The 23,080-nt window shown below is 43.1% G+C and overlaps 1 protein-coding gene across 4 annotated transcripts in view; it reads right to left on the minus strand.

Moving 5' to 3' along the window:
• Nucleotides 1-18,257: 18,257 nt before the first annotated feature.
• tec (tec protein tyrosine kinase) overlaps nt 18,258-23,080 on the minus strand; it is a 194,689-nt gene continuing 189,866 nt past the window's right edge. For all 4 annotated transcript variants that reach the window (XM_041191517.1, XM_041191747.1, XM_041191602.1 and 1 more), the window contains one exon: nt 18,258-21,229. In XM_041191517.1, coding sequence (XP_041047451.1) covers nt 21,158-21,229 — 72 coding nt within the window. In that variant the 3' untranslated portion in view covers nt 18,258-21,157. The remainder of the gene's footprint in view (nt 21,230-23,080) is intronic.

Genomic DNA, 23,080 nt, shown 5'->3' on the forward strand with positions numbered 1-23,080 from the left:
GGTTGCTTTGAGATTTTCTAAATGCCCTGCTATAACCTCCTTAATAATAGATTCCAATAACAGATTCCAGCAAATTCCCTGTGACGGATGTTAAGCTAACATGCCTGTAGTTTCCTGCTTTCTGTCTCCCTCCTTTCTTCAATAGAGGAGTTATGTTGTTGTTATCCAATCTGAAGGGATCTTTTCAGAATCTAAAGAATTTTATAAAATTAAAACCAATGCATCTACTATCTCAGCAGCTACTTATTTTAAATCACTAGGATGAAGACCATCAGGGGACTTGTCAGCTTTTAATTCTAACAATTTTCTCAGAAACCTTTCCCTGGTGAGTGTAAATGTTTTAAGTTTCTCCCTCCCTTTCACCTCAATTCACAATTATTTCTGGAAAGTTATTTGTATTCTCTATAATGAAGACAGATGCAAAATATCTCTTCAATTCATCTGCCATTTCCTTATCTTTCATTATTAATCCCCCCCCAACTCCCTCCATAGAGGACAAACACTCACTTTACTTATTCTTTTCCTTTTTGAATACCTGTAGAAACCCTTGCTATCTGTTTTTATATTTCTAGTTAGCTTTCTCTCATACTCTAATTTCTCCCTCCTTATTATTTGTTTACACATTCTTTGCTGATTTTTATATTCTATCCAATATTCTGACCTGCTACAAATCTTCTCGGAATTGAATGCTTTTTCTTTCCATTTGATACTATCTTTAAATTCCTTAGTTAGCCACAGCTGGTGCATCCTTCCCTTAGAGTATTTCTTTCTCATTGGAATATATCTTTGCTGAATGTTATGAAATATCTCCTTAAATGTCTGCCACTGAATTTCTACTGACTTATCCCTTAACCTAATTTCCCAGTTAACTTTAGCCAGCTCTGTCTTCATACCCGCATAATGGCCCTAATTTAAGTTTAAAACATTAATCTTAGACCCACTCTTCTCTCCCTCAAACTGAATATGAAATTCAATCATGTTATAAGCACTGCTACCTCAGGCTTCATTTACTGTGAAGTTGTTAATTAATCCTATTTTGTTATACACTGTCAGATCTAGAATAGCCTGCTCTCTGGTTAGCTATAGGGAGAATATTCTCCCCGTCAGGGGGGCTGAACGGGAGCAGGCATGAAGCTAATCGCCACCCGCGATCAGCTGGGCACCGCCATTTTACACGAGTGGGCCAATTAAGGCCCACCCAGCATGATGCATACCCGGAAGCGCCGAGTTCTCCCTGTGCAGGAGACAGAGGAAGCCGAATCAGGGCCTGCACTCTTTCGCGCATGGAGCTGCCTCAGGGAGTTTAATTTCATTATGAAAAATTTAAATAAAGAAAAAAAAATTTCAGACATGTCTCCTCATGTGACAGTGTTACATGAGCTGGGACATGTCAATGAATTTTAATTTAAACATTTATTTGACTTATAAATCCTTCATGAAACCTCATCCCACCCGTGGATGAGATTGCATGATAAATGTGAAGGCTGCCTGGGCTCTTCGCCTGCCCGCCAACCTTAAGGTCGGACGGGCAGCCCTGTTAATTGTGACAATTAGTTTTTAAATGGCCTCATAGGCCTTTGACAATTCGATGGGTGCACAGCCGACTTCAGTGCGCGCCCACCAAACTGAAGATCGGAATGACACGCGGTGACATCGGGATGCATGCCCGATATCACCGCAAGTCATTTTATGCGTCGGCAAGCAGGGCCCGCCCCTGCACGCTGACCAGAAGATTCAGGCCTATAGGTTGGTAATAACTTTAAGAATTATGCTAAGGAGGTTCAAATTTGCTCACCTTTGTGCAACTGTAACCTTAATTGTTGAAGTTGGAGTTAAATTACTTTGAAACAAAATCAGTTCCTGGATATAACTCAATGTACAATGGTTTATTGACGGAGTCCCCTAAAAGAACATCCAATATCAATTGTCACAAAACTGGATTGATTTATATTGGGGTAGAACATAATGTTTTGAATACATAAACAGCAACATCAGCTTTTACGGAAATCTTTTGCCCATTTTCCTGTTATGACATTATGAGAACCTCTGCGGGGTACTCATCTGCCTGTCATATTGATAAAGGCTCCAATGCGTCTTCCCAAAGCCTGACAGGTGTTTAGCCCTTTACATATGGGTTTAAAGCCTGATTGAAGGCCCCTGCCTGAAATTATCCTTCCTGAACACAGCTGGTGTCCGGTCCATAACCATTAGGTTATCCATATTTAAATGTAGCTTAACCAATGGTCTTTAAAGGGGCTACAAGAGACCACCAACAAAAAGGTGAATTTTGAAAAAAACGGTCCTGAGTGGCCCTTCACATTTGCACCCTCCCCTCCCCAGGACCTTACTTGATGATCACTACCAGGGTAGCACTGACCCAACTTCATCCTTACAGAAAAGGATTTAGACATTAAGATAAAAGCAAAAAAACAGTGGATGCTGGAAGTCCAAACCAAAAACAAAAATACCTGGAAAAACTCTGCAGGTCTGACAGCATCTGTGGAGAGGAACACAGTTAATGTTTCGAATCTGAATGACTCTTCAACAGAACTAAGGAAAAATAGAAAAGAGGTGAAATATAAGCTGTTTTAAGGGCGGGGGGTAGGACAAGTAGAGCTGGATAGAGGGCCAGTGATAGGTGGAGATAACCAAAAGACGTCATAACAAAAGGACAAAGAGGTGTTGAAGCTGGTGATATTATCTAAGGAATGTGATAATAAAGGTACAGATAGCCCTAGTGGGGGTGGGGTGGGGGGATGGGATCGAAATAGGCTAAAAGGCAAAGATAAAACAATGGATGGAAATACATTTAAAAATAATGGAAACGGGTGGAAAAAGAAAAATCTATATAAATTATTGAAAAAAAAGGGGATCAGGAAGGGGGTGGGGATGGAGGGGAGAGTTCATGATCTAAAATTGTTGAACTCAATATTCAGTCCAGAAGGCTGTAAAGTGCCTAGTCGGAAGATGAGGTACTGTTCCTCCAGTTTGCGTTGAGCTTCACTGGAACAATGCAGCAGGCCAAGGATGGACATGTGGGCATGAGAGCAGGGTGGAGTGTTGAAATGGCAAGCGACAGGGAGGTCTGGGTCATGCTTGCGGACAGACCGAAGGTGTTCTGCAAAGTGGTCACCCAGTCTGCGTTTGATCTCTCCAATGTAGAGGAAACCACATTGGGAGCAGCGAATGCAGTAGACTAAATTGAGAGAAGTGCAAGTGAAATGCTGTTTCACTTGAAAGGAGTATTTGAGCCCTTGGACGGTGAGGAGAGGGGAAGTAAAGGGGCAAGTGTTGCACCTTCTGCGGTTGCATGGGAAGGTGCCTTGGGAGGCGGTTGAGGAGTAGGGGGTGATGGAGGAGGGGACCAGGGTGTCCCAGAGGGAATGATCCCTGTGGAATGCCACCAGGAGGTTGAAGGGAAGATGTGTTTGGGGTGGCATCATGCTGGATTTGGCGGAAATCGCGAAGGATGATCCTTTGAATGTGGAGGCTGGTGGGGTGATAAGTGAGGACAGGGGGGACCCTATCATGTTTCTGGGAGGGAGGAGAAAGCGTGAGGGCGGATGCGCGGGAGATGGGCCGGACATGGTTGAGAGCCTTGTCAACCGTGGGTGGAAAACCTCAGTTAAGGAAGAAGGAGGACATGTCAGAGGAACTGGTTTTGAAAATGGCATCATCAGAACAGATGCGATGGAGGCAAAGAAACTGAGAGAATAGGATGGAGTCCTTACAGGAAGCGGGGTGTGAGGAGCTGTAGTTGAGGTAGCTGTGGGAGTCAGTAGGCTTGTAGTGAATATTGGTGGACAGTCTATCACCAGAAATTGAGAGAGAGGTCAAGGAAGGGAATGGAAGTGTCAGAGATGGACCATGTGAAAATGATGGAGGGTGGAAATTGGAAGCAAAATTAATAAATTTTTCCAGGTCCAGATGAAAGCATGAAGCAGCACCGAAGCAATCATCGATGTACCAGAGAAAGGGTTGTGAGAGAGGGCCGGAGTAAGACTGCAACAAGGAATGTTCCACATACTCCATAAAGAGACAGGCATAGCTGGGGACCATGCGGAGGACGTGAGAGGAGTTAAAGGAGAAATTGTTCAGTGTGAGAACAAGTTCAGCCAGACGGAGGAGAGTAGTGGTGGATGGGGATTGTTCAGGACTCTGTTTGAGGAAGAAGCTAAGGGCCCTCAGACCATCTGGTGGGGGATGGAGGTGTTGAGGGATTGGACGTCCATGGTGAAGAGGAGGCGGTTGGGGCCAGGGAACTGGAAATTGTTGATATGATGTAGGGTGTCAGAGGAATCACGGATGTAGGTGGGAAGAGACTGGACAAGGGGAGAGAGAATGGAGTCAAGATAGCAAGAAATGAGTTCCATGGGGCAGGAACAGGCTGACATGATCGGTCTGCTGGGACAGTCCTGTTTGTGGATTTTGGGTAGGAGGTAGAAGCGGGCCGTCTGAGGTTGGAAGACTATGAGGTTGGAAGTCCTTACTTATCACCCCACTAGCCTCCGCATTCAAAGGATCATCCTCCACCATTTCTGCCAACTCCAGCATAATGCCACCCCAAACACAGCTTCCCTTCAAACCCCCCCCACCCTGGTGGCATTCCGCAGGGATTGTTCCCTCCAGGACACCCTGGTCCACTCCTCCATCACCCCCTACATCTCAACCACCTCCCAAGGCACCTTCCCATGCAACTGCAGAAGGTGCAACACCTGCCCCTTTACTTCCCCTGTCCTCACCGTCCAAGGGCTCAAAGTTTCAAGTGAAACAGCATTTCACTTGCACTTCCTTCAATTTAGTCTACTGCATTCGCTGCTCCCAATGCGGTTTCCTCTACATTGGAGAGACCAAACGCAGACTGGGTGACCACTTTGCAGAACACCTTCGGTCTGTTCGCAAGCATGACCCAGACCTCCCTGTCGCTTTCCATTTCAACACTCCACCCTGCTGTCATGCCCACATGTCCATCCTTGGCCTGCTGCATTGTTCCAGTGAAGCTCAACGCAAACTGGAGGAACAGCACCTCATTTTCCGACTAGGCACTTTACAGCCTTCTGGACTCCATCCCCACCCCCTTCCTGGTCCCCCTTTTTTTTTCCAATAATTTATATAGATTTTTCTTTTCCCATCTGTTTCCATTATTTTTAAATGTATTTCCATCCATTGTTTTATATTTGCCTTTTAGCCTATTTCGATCCCTTCCCCCCACCCCACCCCCACTAGGGCTATCTGTACCTTTATTATCACATTCCTTAGATAATATCACCAGCTTCAACACCACTTTGTCCTTTTGTCGCTTTTGGTTATCTCCACCTATCACTGGCCCTCTATCCAGCTCTACGTGTCCCACCCCCACCTTAAACCAGCTTATATATCACCTCTTTTCTATTTTTCCTTAGTTCTGTTGAAGAGTCATATGGAATCGAAACGTTAACTGTGTTCCTCTCCGCAGATGCTGTCAGACCTGCAGAGTTTTTCCAGGTATTTTTGTTTTTGTTTAGGATTTGGACATTATTGTGCATCTCATTGAAGATCCATGACCAGAACCAAGACCAAAGTGTGTTAGGATGTATTGACATGACAGTTAAATACAAAGGTAAATTCTGGTTTCACTTCTCCATTGCCATCAGTCCTTAAACTCTTCTTTTCTCCTCCACTCTCACCTCCAACAAGTGCAAATAAGTCAGGGACTTTGCAACTGAGTTTGAGACGATTTATTTTGTAACATCCTCACTTCCTTTTGTCCACTAAGCCAAATCTCACAACTGCCAACCCCACCCCACCCAAGATTCATCTCTATCCTATCCGTGGACATTCATCTTTCTCTATGGGAGAATTTTCTCCCTGTCGGGGGGGAGATGGGGGGGTTGGGCAGGAGCGGGCAGGCGCACAGCCGTTTTGTGCAGGCGGGCCAATTAAGGCCTGCCCAGCATGACGTGCACCCAGAAGCGCTGAGCGCTCCCTGTGGGGGTGAGGGGAGTAGGCCAAGTCGGGGCCTACGCTCTTTCACCCATGTGCACGAAAGAGCACAGAAATCTCCCTGAGACACAGAGCTGCCTCAGGGAGATTATTTTGATCTTTAAAAATTTTAATAAAGATAAATAAGAATTTTTAAGACATCCCCTAATGTGACATTGTCACATGAGCTGGGACATGTCAATGAATTTTAATTTAAAAATTAATTTAATTTGTAAACCCCTCATGAATCCTCATCCTGCCTGTGGATGAGGTTTCATGATAAATGCCAAGGCCACCTGGGCTCTTCGCTTGCCCACCAACCTTAAGGTTGGATGGGCAGCTCCGTTAATTATCTTAATTGGAATCTAAATGGCCTTAATAGGCCTTTGACAGTTCAGCGGGCACGCAGCCGACTCTGCTGCAGACCCGCCGAACTGAGGATCTGAATGACATGCGGTGACATCAGGACTCATACCTGATGTTACTGCGCGTCATTTTACGCGTTGGTGAGTGGGGCCCGCCCCACTAGCCAAACAGAAGATTCTGGCCTTAGTTTCTCTTCTATCTCAACACATGCCCTCACTAAGTTCACTTTGTCTGTGTGGCCCATCCCTCCTACACTTGGCCCAATACCCAGGGAACTAGGAAACCTAGCTTGCCTTCATAGGAACATAGCACTTCATACTTCTGATGCTAGCTGACATGTAAATAATTTCCTCTCCTCAGGTATTGCTCCTTCAAATTTGCCTTGGTCACCCCTCTGTTCATAAAATCTAAATGTAATCTCTCAGTCTTTTAAATAATCGCCCCACCTCCAAAATGATTTTTCACGCTGTTGTAGAGTGGTCGAGTTGTACTGTTAATGATAGAGCTGATCAGCAGACACTTCTTGGGTGGAAATATTAAAGTTGATTTACAATATACTCAGCAGCAACTACACGGGTGCTTTCAACTCCAACTCTATCTCTACACTGACTGCTGAGGTAGCTTGTGTTACTACAGATCATGTGATCTTGCTTAACCAGTATTAGTCTACATGCTAAATAAAACCATAATTACTACACACTCCAAAATATTTCAATATGTCGCCACCCAAATCTTTGCCAATCTTTCCCACAACCTCCTCTCAGAATCTCACCAATCTTCCCCCTTCCGCAACACTGAAGTAGCCCTAAGTAAAAGTCACGAATATCATCCTTTGTGACTGAGACCATGATGCACTATCGCTCTTCATCTTCTTTGTACTTTGCTGGCTTTGACATCATTGACCATACCATCCCTTTCTAACACGTCTACTGTCCAGCTTAGTGAGACTGCCCCTCACTTTGTTCCATTCATACCTATTCAATGGTGACCATAGCATTTCCAAAATTGCCTTCTCCTCCTGACTCTGCTTCATTCGTTATGGGGTTTCCCAAGATATTATTGATTCTTCACCACTTGGCAACATCATCTGAAGACACGGGGTTGGATTCTGTGCTACTCCCAGAAGCAGGAAGCTTGGTCAGCAGGGACTACTAATCAAAAGCAGAGAACTAATTGGGCAAGAGACAAAAATCTGCTTCCTGATGGCGGGACGATACTATGGTATTAAGTTCTCAGAAGTTTGATGACAGGTCAAGCTTCCTGACGACAAGCATTAGAAAGCCCTTTTGCATGCATCTGCTTGTCAGGGATGCTCATTAAAAGGGAATCTCACCAAGAATTAAGTGTACCTTTCAAATTAAATTCTACATGAGCAAGAAAATGCATGCGTTCAGATTCACAACTGCATATAAGTGGCATGTAGCAGGCGGGGTAGTGTACTTGAAGTTGGATTGAGTAGCCGCTGCTTTGTCCTCTTTGGGGAGCATTGATCTGCCATGATTGAGATCATTTGGCAGCAGGCAAAAGGCATCGAGACAGGACTCTCCGAGGCAGGGAGGTAGGGAGGCTATCCAAAGCAGGAAGAGCAGGAAGTTGAGGGTACAGGGGCATGTGGAGGAGGGAAGGGCCTAGCATCATGGGTGTGGTGTTCATGTAGTTGGGTTGAAAGGGGCTTTTCAGGCAGGGATGGTCAGATAGAGGTGGACCTAAAAGGTGAGGTCGGTGTTGTCAAAGGTGGAGATCCGGGGGTTGAACTGAGGGTACTAGGCAGCGGACGGAACAGTCATTGTCAGAGGGGAGAGTGGGATGTGGTAGGGAGGGAGTTCCAGGATCATGGTAGGGTATCAGATGGTCTCATGGGGAAGGCCATGGAATCATACAGTACAGGTAGCAAGGATAATGGGATGGGCACAGGGTTGGTGAAGGGTGTAGGCTCAGAGGAGAGAAAAGGTCAAGTAAGGTCAAGGGGAATGAGTGGAAGTTCAAGGGTGACAGAGGGGAGAGGAATGTTTATATTGGGTGGGTCAAGGGTGATGTGGGAAAGCTGTTGTGTCACTGGTGGTGAGTAGAAGGTGGTAGATTGAATTTCAAAAGTGACTGACATTATTTCTTGCAGCTGGTCCTGAAAAGGCAGTAGCTCCAAAAGTGCCATTCTTTGAAATTGGAGGAGGGTCAGGTGCAATTGCTGAGCACAATTGGCCAACTAAAAGGGACACCTTGATAATCATGAGTTAAATAGATGGGAACCATGGTCAGGTGTGTTCTTACCTCTACGGTCACCCTCCGAACATAGTTCCCATGAGTCTCAGTCAACCAGCATCCCAGCAAGATTGGAAGGGGAGGAGATGACATGCTGAAGGACAGCCAGTCTGTTGGCCGAGGCAGGTCTGTGATCTCTTGTTGGGGACAGTGGGAAGACATTGTACCATGCAGGGGACTTCAATGTCAGAAGACCGTCATCCAGAATGATTGTGGGGAGAGAAAGGGTCATACTAGGAAGGTTATTCCCAAAGTCCTGAGACTCAAGGGTAACTGTGGGAAACTCAAAGATGATAGAGGTAGTGCTGAGGAAGATTGATGGTAGGTTGAGGCTCCCCAGGGGTCGGGGTGGGGGGCATGTACCACTATGCCCCCTCAAACAAAACAATGTTTTAAGTTATAAGGAAAAACTCAGCAGGTCTGGCAGCATCTGTGGAGAGGAACACAGTTAACGTTTTGAGTCCGTATGACTCTTCAACAGACTTAGTTCTGTTGAAGAGTCATACGGACTTGAAATGTTAACTGTGTTCCTCTCCGCAGATGCTACCAGACCTGCTGAGTTTTCCAGGTATTTTTATTTTTGTTTTGGATTTCCAGCATCTGCAGTTTTTTGCTTTTATTTTAAGTTATAAGGTTTGATTTGAGATTCCTGGCCAAAAATCACAATTCGAAGGTATTCTAAAGATACAACAGGGTTTACTTTTGTTTGAAATGAACTAGCCTTTGCACCACCCTCTTGCAGACTAGCAGGGAGTTAATTCTTTCCACCAGCAGTCTCAGCTTTCAGACAACCTGAATTAATCAATTCTGCCTCAAGCAAATTGGACCCTTGTGCTTTTATTACGAATAAATGCAAATGTAACAAGATTTCTAGCAGCTTTAAGAATCTAAGAATTTATACGTAGATTTTCAATGCCACAGCGTAGTCATGGTTTAGAGGTTTTACTTTACCTTTTAAAAAAATTGACTTCACCATTCAGGCTGGGAGATCTGATACAAACACACTGACCAATGAGTATCAGACCTTTCAGCAAGTTACTTGTGAAAACTAAGATGCTATCCAAGATAAAGAGCATGTGTTGATAAACATGAGGAGACTTTTAATCTGGTAACAAATTCATACAGATGAGAAATGTAGTTTTAATTTTGATAGTGTAAATTACAATTCTTACGAAGTTTAAAGATTTGAGGTTTGGTTCCCAATAGAGTTCTCAAAAAGAAAGGAAATTTTTATTTTTAAAGATTTGACAACAATTGACACAAATTCAAATTCTGTAAGCTTTTGTGCTAAAAAAAATGATGAGTTTAAAATGTGCTTGTAAGTCCGTTCCTGAGAATATAAAGTTGAGTCCAAAGCCTTGACAAAGTTTGGCAGAAATCCAATTTTGGCCGAGTTAAAGAAGGAAGCTCAACAACACTACTAATTGAATTTGGGATAATTTTAAAATGAAAAAAAAAGGTCAGACACAGTCTAGTGGGTTACTTTTGAGAAAATTAAATGTTGTTTAAGGGGAAGACTACAAAGAATAGTTATCAAATAGAAATGTTTGATTTCTGTTTTAAAAAATCATACTTTATTGGACTGTAAAGCCTCTCCAGAAACCTGAACAAGATAAGATGGTAACTATCCCAGATTCAAATTGCATGTGTAAAACGGTATGAGGAAATGATTAAGGGTAGGAGGGAGAATTAGGGAAAGAGGACACAATATACGAACTTATAAGAGAATTGAGTTTGATAATCTGGCCATCACCTGAGACATTGGAACCGTACAGGGGAAGATAAGCAAAGATCTAAAGGCAGACCCTTTTTGACATTAAATGGTTAATATGGCCTAAACAGCAAGAAAACATTTTTAAAAGATCAAGGCAATAGAGAAACTGACTTTAAGAGAATCTCAAGGTGATCATGATCAGATGGAGTAAAAAAAATTAAAGTCAAAGTGTAAATAATCTTTGGTTGAGACTATTGAAGGGTAAGGAGAAATAATATTTAACAATTTACCACAAGATGGGAGAGCTGAAAAAAGAATAGCGGATGTATTACTGACCATATTAATATGCCTTCGAGCTACAAAAAGTAGGACCACAGGATTAACACCATGATGAGAGGTAGAGTTATGCAGTCCCCAGAGGGAACTGCCTCTGGAAATGAAGATATTGGGCCATTAAAAGATAGGAGAGTTGTGTAGACAGCTTAAGGAATTAAGGTCCAAGGTGAGACAGAAGCAGGAGATAGTGGAGCTGGAAAGAAGTGAGGGGAAGTGGCTCTCCCAGGACATGCAAGAAGTGAGGGATAAGGTGATGGTTAACTGACCACTGGAATGACCAGGATCTACCCCGCGATTGCAAGGACCTTACTGGATAATAATGACTCGTGATACGTGTATGTTTGGAAGCATTATGAGATATAAAGTTTCACCAGTGACCAGCCTGTTTCTGTTAGCAGGAAAGCAACCAGCAGCTCTCTTAACTATTTTGTTTCAGAAAAATCCTCAGAGCAGTGGCAATCTGGAGGACAGCAGCAGCAGTAATCACCCTCTTAACAATACCAGCAGCATGGGAGGCACCCACTGTGAACATCAATAAAACCACCTGTCTCCATCCAGGAAAATACGTGCAGCTATCTAAAGTAGGCGCAGATAAGGAAACCGAGCGTTTGGATTTCTCAGTGTCACTACTGGTAGTCATCGTATTATCCAGGTTGTATTATTGAAAGGGGACAGTCTGACTCAGGTAACATTGCCCTGACTTTTATGCTAATGATACTTGCGAATGTGGACATCAAGGGAGTATACAACACCAGCTCGGGCGTGGCATCTGTGTCCACCACAGGACTGAACATTACGGTGGGATGGACTAATCTGCTCCCATTTATTTAGGAGTCAGGATTAGAAGGACAATATTGTCAAGAGCGATGTTTAAATGTTGTTAATTGGCGTGGTTGTAGTGATACGAGATGTTTTACTTTGTTAACCAGTGGGTATCGGGACCCATTAAGTGCCCAGCCACCATGTCACCACCCCTGGGATGGGATAATTAGAACTGGGAAACCCAAAGTGACATTATGTAATGTTACAATGGGTACGCTGGACATGACCTACAATTTAATCAATCTCAAGCTGGTCTTATTGGCTGATTGGTCAAAACAGAAGTTACGGCGCTTATGCTTCCCAGATAGCAAAGGAGACCGCAGGAGGACTGATTCGCAGCACAGGGAACTGAATAAAAATTGCAGCTATACAAGTTCAGTGGGAGGGCATACTAGAGAGGTTAGAAATTATTAACACGACTGACTCACAGTCTAAAAGGTAGGCACGTGACATGCTGACTTGGAACTTGATAGATAGTGCTAGATCAGATATCGAAGATATAAAGATCTGGTAAAGCACCTTGGTGCATATATCGGGCTGTGGAGGAATTAGACCTTATCAATTCACAAAAAGAGCAACAGCCCGTGACAGGAAACTAGAGATGCAATAAAATTTTTGATGAGTATACCACAGGAGCATACTAACAGAACATATTGGGGGATATAAATTCAAATCCCTTGGAGTGGTAAAGAATGGGTAGATGCACCGGGTAGAATCCCGTGGGTATACAGACCCAGGGCGGAATGAGACCCTTCTAATGACAACACAAGAATATTGCACTGAATCGCAGTGGTGTCAGTTAACCCTCTTGAAAAGGCCTTCAAGGCAGTCCAAACATCCCTTAAGCTGTGGTGCTTTCTGACGGACAGGGAGAGATTCATATATGGAGGATTAAGTGTGACAATAACCACACTTTCAGCTTACAGATCACAGACTTCTTTACTGTGGCCATTTTCACCTTGTGGCAGGGCCCTCACTGGCTATTCTGTCCATGGTGGGATGGTAACGTTAAACATCGACAACGCCCCAGGTCGAATGACTCAGGTAGCAGTGGATAGGGCCCTGATCACTACCAGGTGGTTTATGGAACAAAGTCATCAAGCAATCACAAAGGGAAGGGTACAGGTGAATCCGGCCACAGCAAATGCTGGGAGATTGAAGGACACAGCCAGTACATAAGAACATAAAAAATTGGAACAGGAGTAGATCATTCAGCCCCTCAAGCCTGCTCCACCATTCAATAAGATCATGGCTAATCATCTTGTGTTTCGATTTCCACATTCCCATCTAACCCCAATAACCTTTGATTCCCTTGCCTAACAAGAATCTATCTACCTCTGCCTTAAAAATATTCAATGACCCCGCCTCCACCGCCTTCTGAGACATAAAGTTCCAAAGTTGCACAACCCTCAGAAAAAAATTTCTCCTCATCTCTGTCCTAAAAGGGCGACCCCTAATTTTAAAACAGTGCCCCCTAGTTCTGGACTCACCCACAAGAGGAAACATCCTTTCGACGTCCACCTTGTCCAGGCCGTTCAGGATCTTGTATACTTCAATCAAATCACCCCTCACTCTTCTAAACTCCAGCGGAAACAAGCCCAGTCTGTCCAACCTTTCCTCATAAGACAACCCACCCATTCCAGGTAATTGGGCCAAGATGGCAAGAATACAATATAACTGGTGGAAAGTAGGGAGAGCGGCAGCAGCTGTTGTGTCTGTTGCAGTCTTGATGGTTAGTCTCTGTATTTGTTTTTAAGAGAGGCTGATGGTATCCCAAGCAGTACAGATGGTAATCTGGCCAATAAAGTACATACCATGGTAGCCACTGCAACTGAAACTTTCCTCCCATGGAACACAAAAATCGAGAACATTTATGAAGATTTTGCAATTTAATAAAACGATGGTTCTGGGCCTAGCTTAGGTCAGTGGGACTTGGCAAAGCTGTAAGACAACAGTAGAGTAGTAGACCCAAAGCCCACTGGACCCTAGTAGATCCTTAGAGTTTCTGGTGGGCAGGTGATCTTGGGAATGTCCCTCCTGGGCCAGGTGGTGCCTCACCAGGGATCCAAAAGGTGGGACTGAAGTGGAGTAATGGAATAATTTGATATTAAACTGGTACTAAGATGTGCATTAACATCTTTAAAGATAGGCAAATCTAGTATGAGCATTAACAGCTTTAAAGTAGACCAGTGCAGCCATGTGAGCTTTCTAAGCATTATGGGAAATATAGCCAACACATAAGCATGATGGGTATGGTACTGTGAGAACCCAACTAACAATCACAAGTCATAAAACTAAATGACGCACACAGGATGGGTAAACAAATGTTAGTGATAAGTGCACAGGCTGGGAGGCGTTAGAAGCTAGGCATTTCCCAGCATCCCAGTGAGATAAAAGAGACACTTGCAGCCTAAATAATTCTGCTCATTAGGCATGTAACTGGAGGTTGTACTAGGCAGCATTGTGAAATGTGATAACTATGAGATATAAATATGCTATGCAGCCTTTGTATCAGAGACTGTAGAACCAGGCTGTATCATCCCAGCATATGCTTAAATAAAACCTTTGCTTACCGGAAACTGACAGACTTAAGTGTTCTCATCTTTATACCACAACAAGCTCCTCTGGTAACCAGTCCTGAATGAGCTGCAATTTTCTCCAGTTAAATACAAAGACAGAAGCATTGTGTTCTGTTCCACCACTGAAACCACCGTGCACCACCCATCTTGATCCACTGGCCACACTTCACAACCTCAGCATACATGATCCTGACACATTCTTTTCATCACGAGCACTGACCATTTCCACCTCTGTAACATTGCCCATTTCTGTTTTTAACTCAGCTCATCTGCTGCTGAAACCTTCACCCATGCCTTTTGTCATCTCCAGAATTAATCATTAAAATACATTACTGACAATCTTCCAATCCTGCATAGACTTTATCTCATCCAAAACTCTGCTGCTCTTATCACTTCATGGCCTCACCTGTCCCTACCTCTGTAACCACCTCCAACCCTACAAACCTCACTGAACTAGAGTTCCCCAGACTCTGATCTTTTGAGCATACCCTACTCCTTTCGTATCATCAATGACACCAATGCCATCAGTTATCAAAGCCCTAAGATCTGCAATTCCTCTGTAACCTTCTCTACCAGCTGCTCCTTCTTCAAGATCCTCCTTAAAACCCAGACCTTTGAGGAGCCTTTAAGTCATACCTCTCAGTACTTCATTTGGCTTGATTCAAATTTTCATCTATGTTTCTGTGAAGCATCTTGGGATGTTTTGGGGCATAAATGCGAGTTTTTGTTTCCACTGTAGCAAATTTGCTCAGTTTTTTTGCCTCTCCTAGGACATTACTGGAGGGTAAGGAGAAGGGGACAAGTACTGAGTTTGCACATTTTGAAGTTACACAGTGACAGTCAAAGACAAGCTCATGCACCAGCTGTTTTTTCTCCCAAGTTCCCTTCCATAGTTTTTTGTATTTGTGGCCTTCACTGGCTGGCCTGCATTTATTCCCCATCTCTAATTGCCCTTGAGAAGGTGGTGGGGAGTTGCCTTCTTGGACCACTGCAGTCCATGTGGTGTAGGTACACCCACAGTGCTGTTAGGAAGGGAGTTCCAGCATGTTGACCCAGTGACAGTGAAGGAATAGTGATATATTTCTAAGTCAGGAAGGTGAGTGGCTTGGAAGGGAACTCCCAGGTGGTGGTGTTTCCAAGTATCTGCTGCCCTTGTTCTTCTGGATGGTAGCACTTGTGGTCTTGAAAGGTGCTGCATAGGAAACCTTGGTGAGTTTCTGCAGTGCATCTTGTAGATGGTACACATTTCTGCCAATGTTCATCGGTGGTGGAAGGAGTGAATGTTTGTGGAAGGGATATCAATCAAGCAGGCTGCATGTACTTCAAGAATAAAGGTTAAAAAAAAAACTGACGGTAAAACAAAAATAGTGAAACTCTGGCCTATTTCTGACAAGAGCTTCCTATACCTAACATAAACATGACTGAGAAAACACTTCCAGCATAACAATTTCTGACCATATTTCTGTTCTAATAAGTACCAACTGCACCTGTTGATGTGGTGCAATGAAGCCAAAATCAACCCACTTGTGTTTTCCAGCCTATTCAGGGATATAGAACCTCGGACGGCCCGCTAAAAATTTACCCACCTCCAATATTCTCCCTCCACCTGGACCTCTCCCTCTGGATTCTTACCTTCTCTTGATCTTTTCATTGAGAATCGTCGGTGCGACATTAGTCGTCTCAATTTCTCTGCTCTTCTCACCCATTCTAATCTGTCTCTCTCTGAACTTACTGCACTCCGTTCTCTCAGGTTCAACCCCAACATTGTCATCAAACCCGCTGACAAGGGTGGTACTGTTGTTGTCTGGCGCACTGGCCTCTACCTTGCGGAAGCTGAGCGTCAACTCGCAGACACTTCCTCCTACCTCTCCCTGGACCATGACCCCACCACTGAACATCAAGCCATTGTTTCCAGGACTGTCACTGACCTCATCTCCTCTGGAGATCTTCCTCCCACAGTTTCCAACCTGATAGTTGCCCAACCTCAGACGGCCCGCTTCTACCTCCTACCCAAAATCCACAAACAGAACTGTCCTGGTAAACCGATCCTGTCAGCCTGCTCCTGCCCCACGGAACTCATTTCTCGTTATCTTGACTCCCTTCTCTCTCCCCTTGTCCAGTCCCTTCCCACCTACATCCGTGATTCCTCTGACACCTTACATCACATCAACAATTTCCAGTTCCCTGGCCCCAACCGCTTCCTCTTCACCATGGACGTCCAATCCCTCTACACCTCCATCCTGAACAGAGGCCTGAACAATCCCCATCCACCACTACTCTCCTCCGTCTGGCTGAAATTGTTCTCACACTGAACAATTTCTCCTTTAACTCCTCTCACTTCCTCCAAATAAAATGTGTGGCCATGGGTACCCACATGGGCCCCAGCTATGCCTGTCTCTTTATGGGGTATATGGAACATTCCTTGTTCCAGTCCTACACCGGCCCCCTCCCACAACTCTTTCTCCGGTACATCGATGGTTACTTCGATGCTGCTTCGTGCTCTCATCTGGACCTGGAAAAATTTATTAATTTTGCTTCCAATCTCCACCCCTCCATCATTTTCACATGGTCCATCTCTGACACTTCCCTTCCCTTCCTTGACCTCTCTGTCTCAATCTCTGGTGATAGACTGTCCACCAATATCCATTACAAGCCTACCGACTCCCACAGCAACCTCGACTACAGTTCCTCACACCCTGCTTCCTGTAAGGACTACATCCCATTCTCTGAGTTCCTTTGCCTCCGTCGCATCTGTTCTGATGATGCTACCTTCAAAAACAGTTCCTCTGATATGTCCTCCTTCTTCCTTATCCGAGGTTTTCCATCCACAGTCGTTGACAGGGCCCTCAACCGTGTCCAGCCCATCTCCCGCCCATCCGCCTTCATGCCTTCTCCTCCCTCCCAGAAACATGATAGGGTCCCCCTTGTCCTCACTTATCACCCCACCACCTCTGCATTCAAAGGATCATCCTCCGCCATTTCCGCCAACTCCAGCATGATGCCACCACCAAACACATCTTCCCTTCACTCACCCAGCGGCATTCCGTAGGGTTCGTTCCCTCCGGGACACCCTGGTCCACTCCTCCAACACTCCCTACTCCTCAACTCCCACCTATGGCACCTCCCCATGCCCACGCAAAAGATGCAACACCTGCCCCTTCACTTCCTCTCTCCTCTCCGTCCAAGGGCCCAAACACTCCTTTCAAGTGAAGCAGCATTTCACTTGCATTTCCCCCAAATTAGTCTACTTCATTCGCTGCTCCCAATGCGGTCTCCTCTACATTGGAGGGACCAAACGTAACCTGGGTGACCGCTTTGCAGAACACCTGTGGTTTGTCCGCAAGAATGACCCAAACCTCCCTGTCGCTTGCCATTTTAAAACTCCACCCTGCTCTCTTGCCCATAGGTCTGTCCTTGGCTTGCTGCATTGTTCCAGTGAAGCCCAACGCAGACTGGAGGAACAGCACCTCATCTTCTGACTAGGCACTTTACAGCCTTCTGGACTGAATATTGAATTCAACAACTTTAGATCTTGAACTCCCTCCTCCATCCCCACCCACTTTGTTTCTTCCCCCTTCCTTTTGTTTTTTCCAATAACTTATATAGATTTTTCTTTTCCCATCTATTTCCATTATTTTTAAATCTTTTATGCCCCGCTAGTCTTTCCACCCCACCCCCACTAGAGCTGTACCTTGAGTGCCCTACCATCCATTCTTAATTTGTTCTTTTGTCTGTGACATCTTTTGATTATCTGCTCCTATCACTGCTTGCTTGTCCCTACAACCACACCAACCCTGCCCCACCCCAACTTAAAACTAGCTTATATTTCATCCCCTCCTTATATTTGCTCAGTTCTGTAGAAGTGTCATGAGGACTCAAAACGTCAACTCTTTTCTTCTCCATCGATGCTGCCAGACCTGCTGAGTTTTTCCAGGTAATTCTGTTTTTGATATAGAATAGTAGTTTGCTCCATAGTTATATAATAGATATTTTACACATAGGCAATGGGAGCGAAGGTGTCTGAATGTTTTTATGACTAATAACTTACCTTCTGCATGCATAAGAGTAAGGAAAATTCCAATAAGGATCCTAATAATGTACAAGCTGTTGGAAGGAGCAACTAATCTGCACTCTTTGAAGCAAGAGAGTATTATTGTTGTAGTGGACTGCAATTTCATCATCCTGTTGTTCATTAGAAAAGTACAATTATACATTCTCCATTCAATTAATTAATATATTTATTTGGCTTATGTACAAGGGCAAAGGTGGAAAAAATACAATATATCTTAAAATTTCCAGTTTTTGTTGCTAAATATTTGAGTGTCATTACCAGCATGAGCAGCAGAAAAATACGAAGTATTGTAACATTATAAAAGTTAATCTAATTTGGAAACTAAATTAATTGATTATATCCATGACTGATTATCCCTGAGCCAGTTATTTTCAGGAACACAGATTTTCAATTACTGAATGAGTAGGAAATTAAACTGCAAGAGGAAACAGTTAGTCTTGATATATACACACTTGCTAAATCGCATTCGTAAGTGCCACATCTCTAATAAAATTTTTAAATGTTTTTAATACAATATAAACAAAGTTCTAAACTTCTCTTACAGTACTGCTTTTCTAGTGTTGGAAAGATGCACATTCACTCTTGGATTGTTAATCAATGTTAACAAATCATTGAACAATTAATAAATATTATAATACAGTGCAGAATTGCATATGTACTTCAAGTTGCTTTGATCTCCCCATCATTTAGTTATTCCCCAAACTTTAGGTTTTTTGTCCATGGCAGTGTCAAGCCAACAGGAAAGTCAATCAAGGTACATCCTCTGAGCTCTCCAATGAAAACTCTGGGAGAGTTTGAAGGATAGTCTGAGATTATCTGAATTCCTAACCTGACCTTTTTATGAGGAAAGTGTTTACGTACACTGGCTGAATTTTCTAACTTACCCAGAAAGGAACTGAGTGTGGAAATATAGCTCTATTAATCCTCCTTTTGCAGAGGTGTGTTAGTGTGCCTACTTAACATGGTCATCTGACTGCTAGCTCATTTTTTAAAAATAATTTCTGGTGTACCCATGCCATTTTACTGTTGAAACACATTTTCCGCTAGCAAAATTATGATATTTCTGTTATTCAGTAGCTAAATCAGAATAGGCATTTTTTCACTGTATGTTTTGGGGCCTTGTTATCACTCTGCTTCCTAAGTGCAATGAAGTTGGAATCCCAACCTCCCGCTGTCTTATATCCCTAACCTTGCTGGTATATGAGAGTTCAGAGAGCACTCATTTCATTTGAAAAAAAAATTGATAGCATCTATGCCTTTCTGGGTGTCTCTTTGACAACTGCAGGTGGCAGGCTGAGGTTGGTGGTGCTTGAAATATACATTACCTGCTAAGATGCTGGGGGTTCAGGTGGGATTTGGGGGCAGTAGCGCGTCTGATTGGCCAAGGGCAAAATCTGTAAATATTGCACTTCCTGACTCCCCTTTAATAAGGCTGTCAATTTGCCTTTTGCTGCCTTGGTTCTTCTGTGTATTCCCAGCCTGGATACCCCTCTGGGCTGCTACTCTTATTCTTCGCCATTGACACAGACGCTAGTATCTATCCAGCATCCATATCACTGGGCATTTATGAGTGGGAACTCTCCATCAAATATTAAAATGCATTAAGAAATAGGCCCATATGAACGTTTGCACACTGTATTAATAATAATGCAAATCATACCATAACGTATTGTGCTTAAATTATGAACTAATTTTGTATTTATATTGCAACAAATCTGCAACAAATTTATATTGCAACAAATCAATTTTAATGCCAGAATATTTTGATTCAACAGTCACAAGGTTCTTTTTGCGTTATGTTGAGTTTGACCACAGAACCCCATATTTGTTGAGGGCCTCCGATGGCCAAGTAGGGCCTATAAACGCATGATTGAAGCTACCTTGTTCTTGCTCCTGCTGTAAGTTCAAGAGACATATTCAGGTCGGCAATCCTATGTTTCTGGGTCACCATTGCTTTTCCACTCTCACTACTCCACTCCCACAAGTTTTGCAACAGAATTCTGCCCAGGCTCTGAGGAAAGTCAGAACTTCAAACTTTGAATCAGATAGTTCCAACAATTGAAGTTTTCCTAATTAATCAGTTTTCTTCATACAAACCTAGTTACAGATTGGTATTGTTCATCGCTGTTACTTATACATAAATCTAGAGTTATATTCCCACTGCTCAAGAAATGTGCAGTGGACTTGATAGAAAATTGAGACTTTACATTTGGCAAAATAACTTGACTTTCATATCAGATCATCTCAAATTAAACAAATGCACCTCATTAATCGAAAATGAAAAAGGATAGGTTATTATTTCAGACGTAGGGTGGATCTGATTAAAAATTCTTCATTTAAAACCTTATGTCTATTTCTGGCATTTTATTTTTATGCTGTTGTGAGATGTTGGGATACTAAGTAGGTTAATAAATGTACACAAATTAATTTGGATTGTGGGTTGCTGCTCCAGCTGTTAACCAAAAGCTATCAAATATGGTCCACATAACTCAGCAATTCAGATAATTGCTCAGTAATTAATGGAGATTGTGTGGTACAGTGTTGTAGAATCACAATATTGAAATATAGGGGAAAATCCAGCTCAGGCAGAGGCAATGAGGATTAATAGCTACACAGAATTTGAACAGCAAAATGCTTTTGGTATTAGTGGACAGAAGTAGACAATAGATTGAAAATTGCACTTAAGATATAGAATCAGCGAAGAAAAAAATACTCATCAAACAACAGTGATGATTCAGGGTCAGTTTCAATGCTGACAAGTGGCACTGTGTTGCAAACTCTAGGCTGGCAGAAACATTAGAGATACCTCTTCTCAACAAATATGTATGTTGACGTTTAAAATGCCATATGGCCAACAAGCATCTGCATCAACAGATAGTCTTCCTCAAGTGTATAATTACCACACTTTTACTCAGATAGAGACAAAGCTTTTACTTGATGTTTCGAATCCAGGACAATCACCTAAAAGAAAATCTGTCATAACACCGGACAGGATTTGCAGCATCATGATTTAATTCCAGCAGTCCATAACCAACCAGGAGAGCCACTTTAACAGTCACATTCCATTATTTGATTAATCATCAGCAACAGGTATGAAAAACTTGGTCGTTTCTCTGCTTTCTGAAAAGAGAAACAATGAAACAATGAGTTGGCAAAAAAAAAATTAAAAATCCAGTTGAATGAAATTGCACTCTGTGACTGAAAATTGTCTTAAAGTTAACATTTTCTCCTCTTTTTAGCATGGTTTTAGGAAGCCACTATTTTAATTGCGGTTTTTAAGAGATTGGATGTGTTACGACCTGTGCTGTTTCAATATCAGAAATAATTTTAGCCTTTGTTTTAGTCTGGTGTACGGAGCTTGACTTGTGCACATGGCCCAGTCTCCAATCTTCCATTTCTCCACAAAAATCCACGTCCACCTTTCCCCGATTCCGTCACTGAATCTCTCCATCAATTATTTGCTCGTGCCAAAGCGCCAAACCAAAGTCACAAACTATGTCCTTTGTGATTATGACTACAGTGCATTAATCCTGAGGCCTCCTCAACCATTCTGAAATATTTGACATGGTTGAATAATACTATTCTCCACCAATACCTCTCCCCAGCTGAGCAGGACTGATCATAACCAGTGCATCTCCAACACTGGCTTCTCTATCCACACAGTCCCTCCAGTGATGGGACAAAAGAAGGGGGAGATGCACAAAAGGCCAGAGTCGGAAGAATAGATTAAGGTAAGGGCTCATGGGTTTGGGGATAAAATATTAGCATGGAATGACGATTGGTTAATGGACAGAAAACAGAATAAGAATAAACAGCTCATTTTCAGAATGGCAGGATCTAACTCATGGAGTGAGGCAAAGATCAGTGCTTGGGCCTCAACTATTTACAATCTATTACAAAGACACGGATGAGGGGAATGAGTACAATATATCTAAGTTTGCTGATGACAGAAAATTGGTGAGAAGGTAAGGTCTGATGAGGATGCAAGGTGACTGCAAAGGGGCACAGAGCAATTAAGAGTTTGGGCAAGAAGGTAGCAGATGGAGTATAATTTGGAGAATTGTGAAATTATCCACTTTGGTAGAAGATTAGAAAAGCAGAATACGTTTTGAAAAATCAGAGACTAGTGAATATTGGTGCTCAGATGGATTTGGAGGGTTCCTTGTACACAAATCAAGAATTTAACATTCGGGTACAGCAAGTAATCAGGAAGAGAAATGGATATGTTAGCCTTTATTGCAAGGCAGTTGAAGTATAAGAGTAAGGAACTCTTACTGCAATTATAGAAGGCTTTTGGTGAGACCATATCTGGAGTCTGTGCACAGTTTGGTCTCCTAATGTAAGGGAGGATATACATGCCTTAGAGGAGGTGCAAAAACACTTACTAGATTGATTCTTAGGCTAAGAGGGTTGTCCTTTAAGGAAAGATCAAGTATAATAGGCCTATATTTCTTGGAGTTTAGAAGAATAAGAGGTGATTTCATTCAAACTTCTTAAATTCTTAAGAGGGGTTTAACAAGTTAAATGCTGCAAGGCTGTTTCCCCCCTGGCTGGTGAGCCTAGAACAAGGGGTCATAATCTCAGGATTATGGCCATTTAGGTCTAAGACCTGGAGAAATTCCTTCACTCAGTGGGGAATGTGAATCTTTGGATGCTCAGTCGACAAGTATAATCAAGAATGAAACTGATAGATTTTTGGTCTCTCAGGAAGTCAGAGGATATGGGGGTAATGTGGGAAGGTGGAGTTGATGTAGAAGTTCAGTCATGATCTTATTGAATGGCGGAGCAGTTTCAAAGGGTCAAATGGCTGACTCCCACTTATGCTTTTGGCCTCTTCGTCTTGCTCATCTACATGCTGTCCTTTGGTGACTTTATCATCAGACATTGGGTCAGCTCGACCTCTCTTGACCATAATTGGCTGCTGTATCCCATGCTCTGGAATTCCCTCCCCAAACCCTTCAACAACTTCCC

The sequence above is a fragment of the Carcharodon carcharias genome, chromosome 1 (genome assembly GCF_017639515.1).
Source record: "Carcharodon carcharias isolate sCarCar2 chromosome 1, sCarCar2.pri, whole genome shotgun sequence".
NCBI classification, from domain to species: Eukaryota; Metazoa; Chordata; class Chondrichthyes; order Lamniformes; family Lamnidae; genus Carcharodon; species Carcharodon carcharias.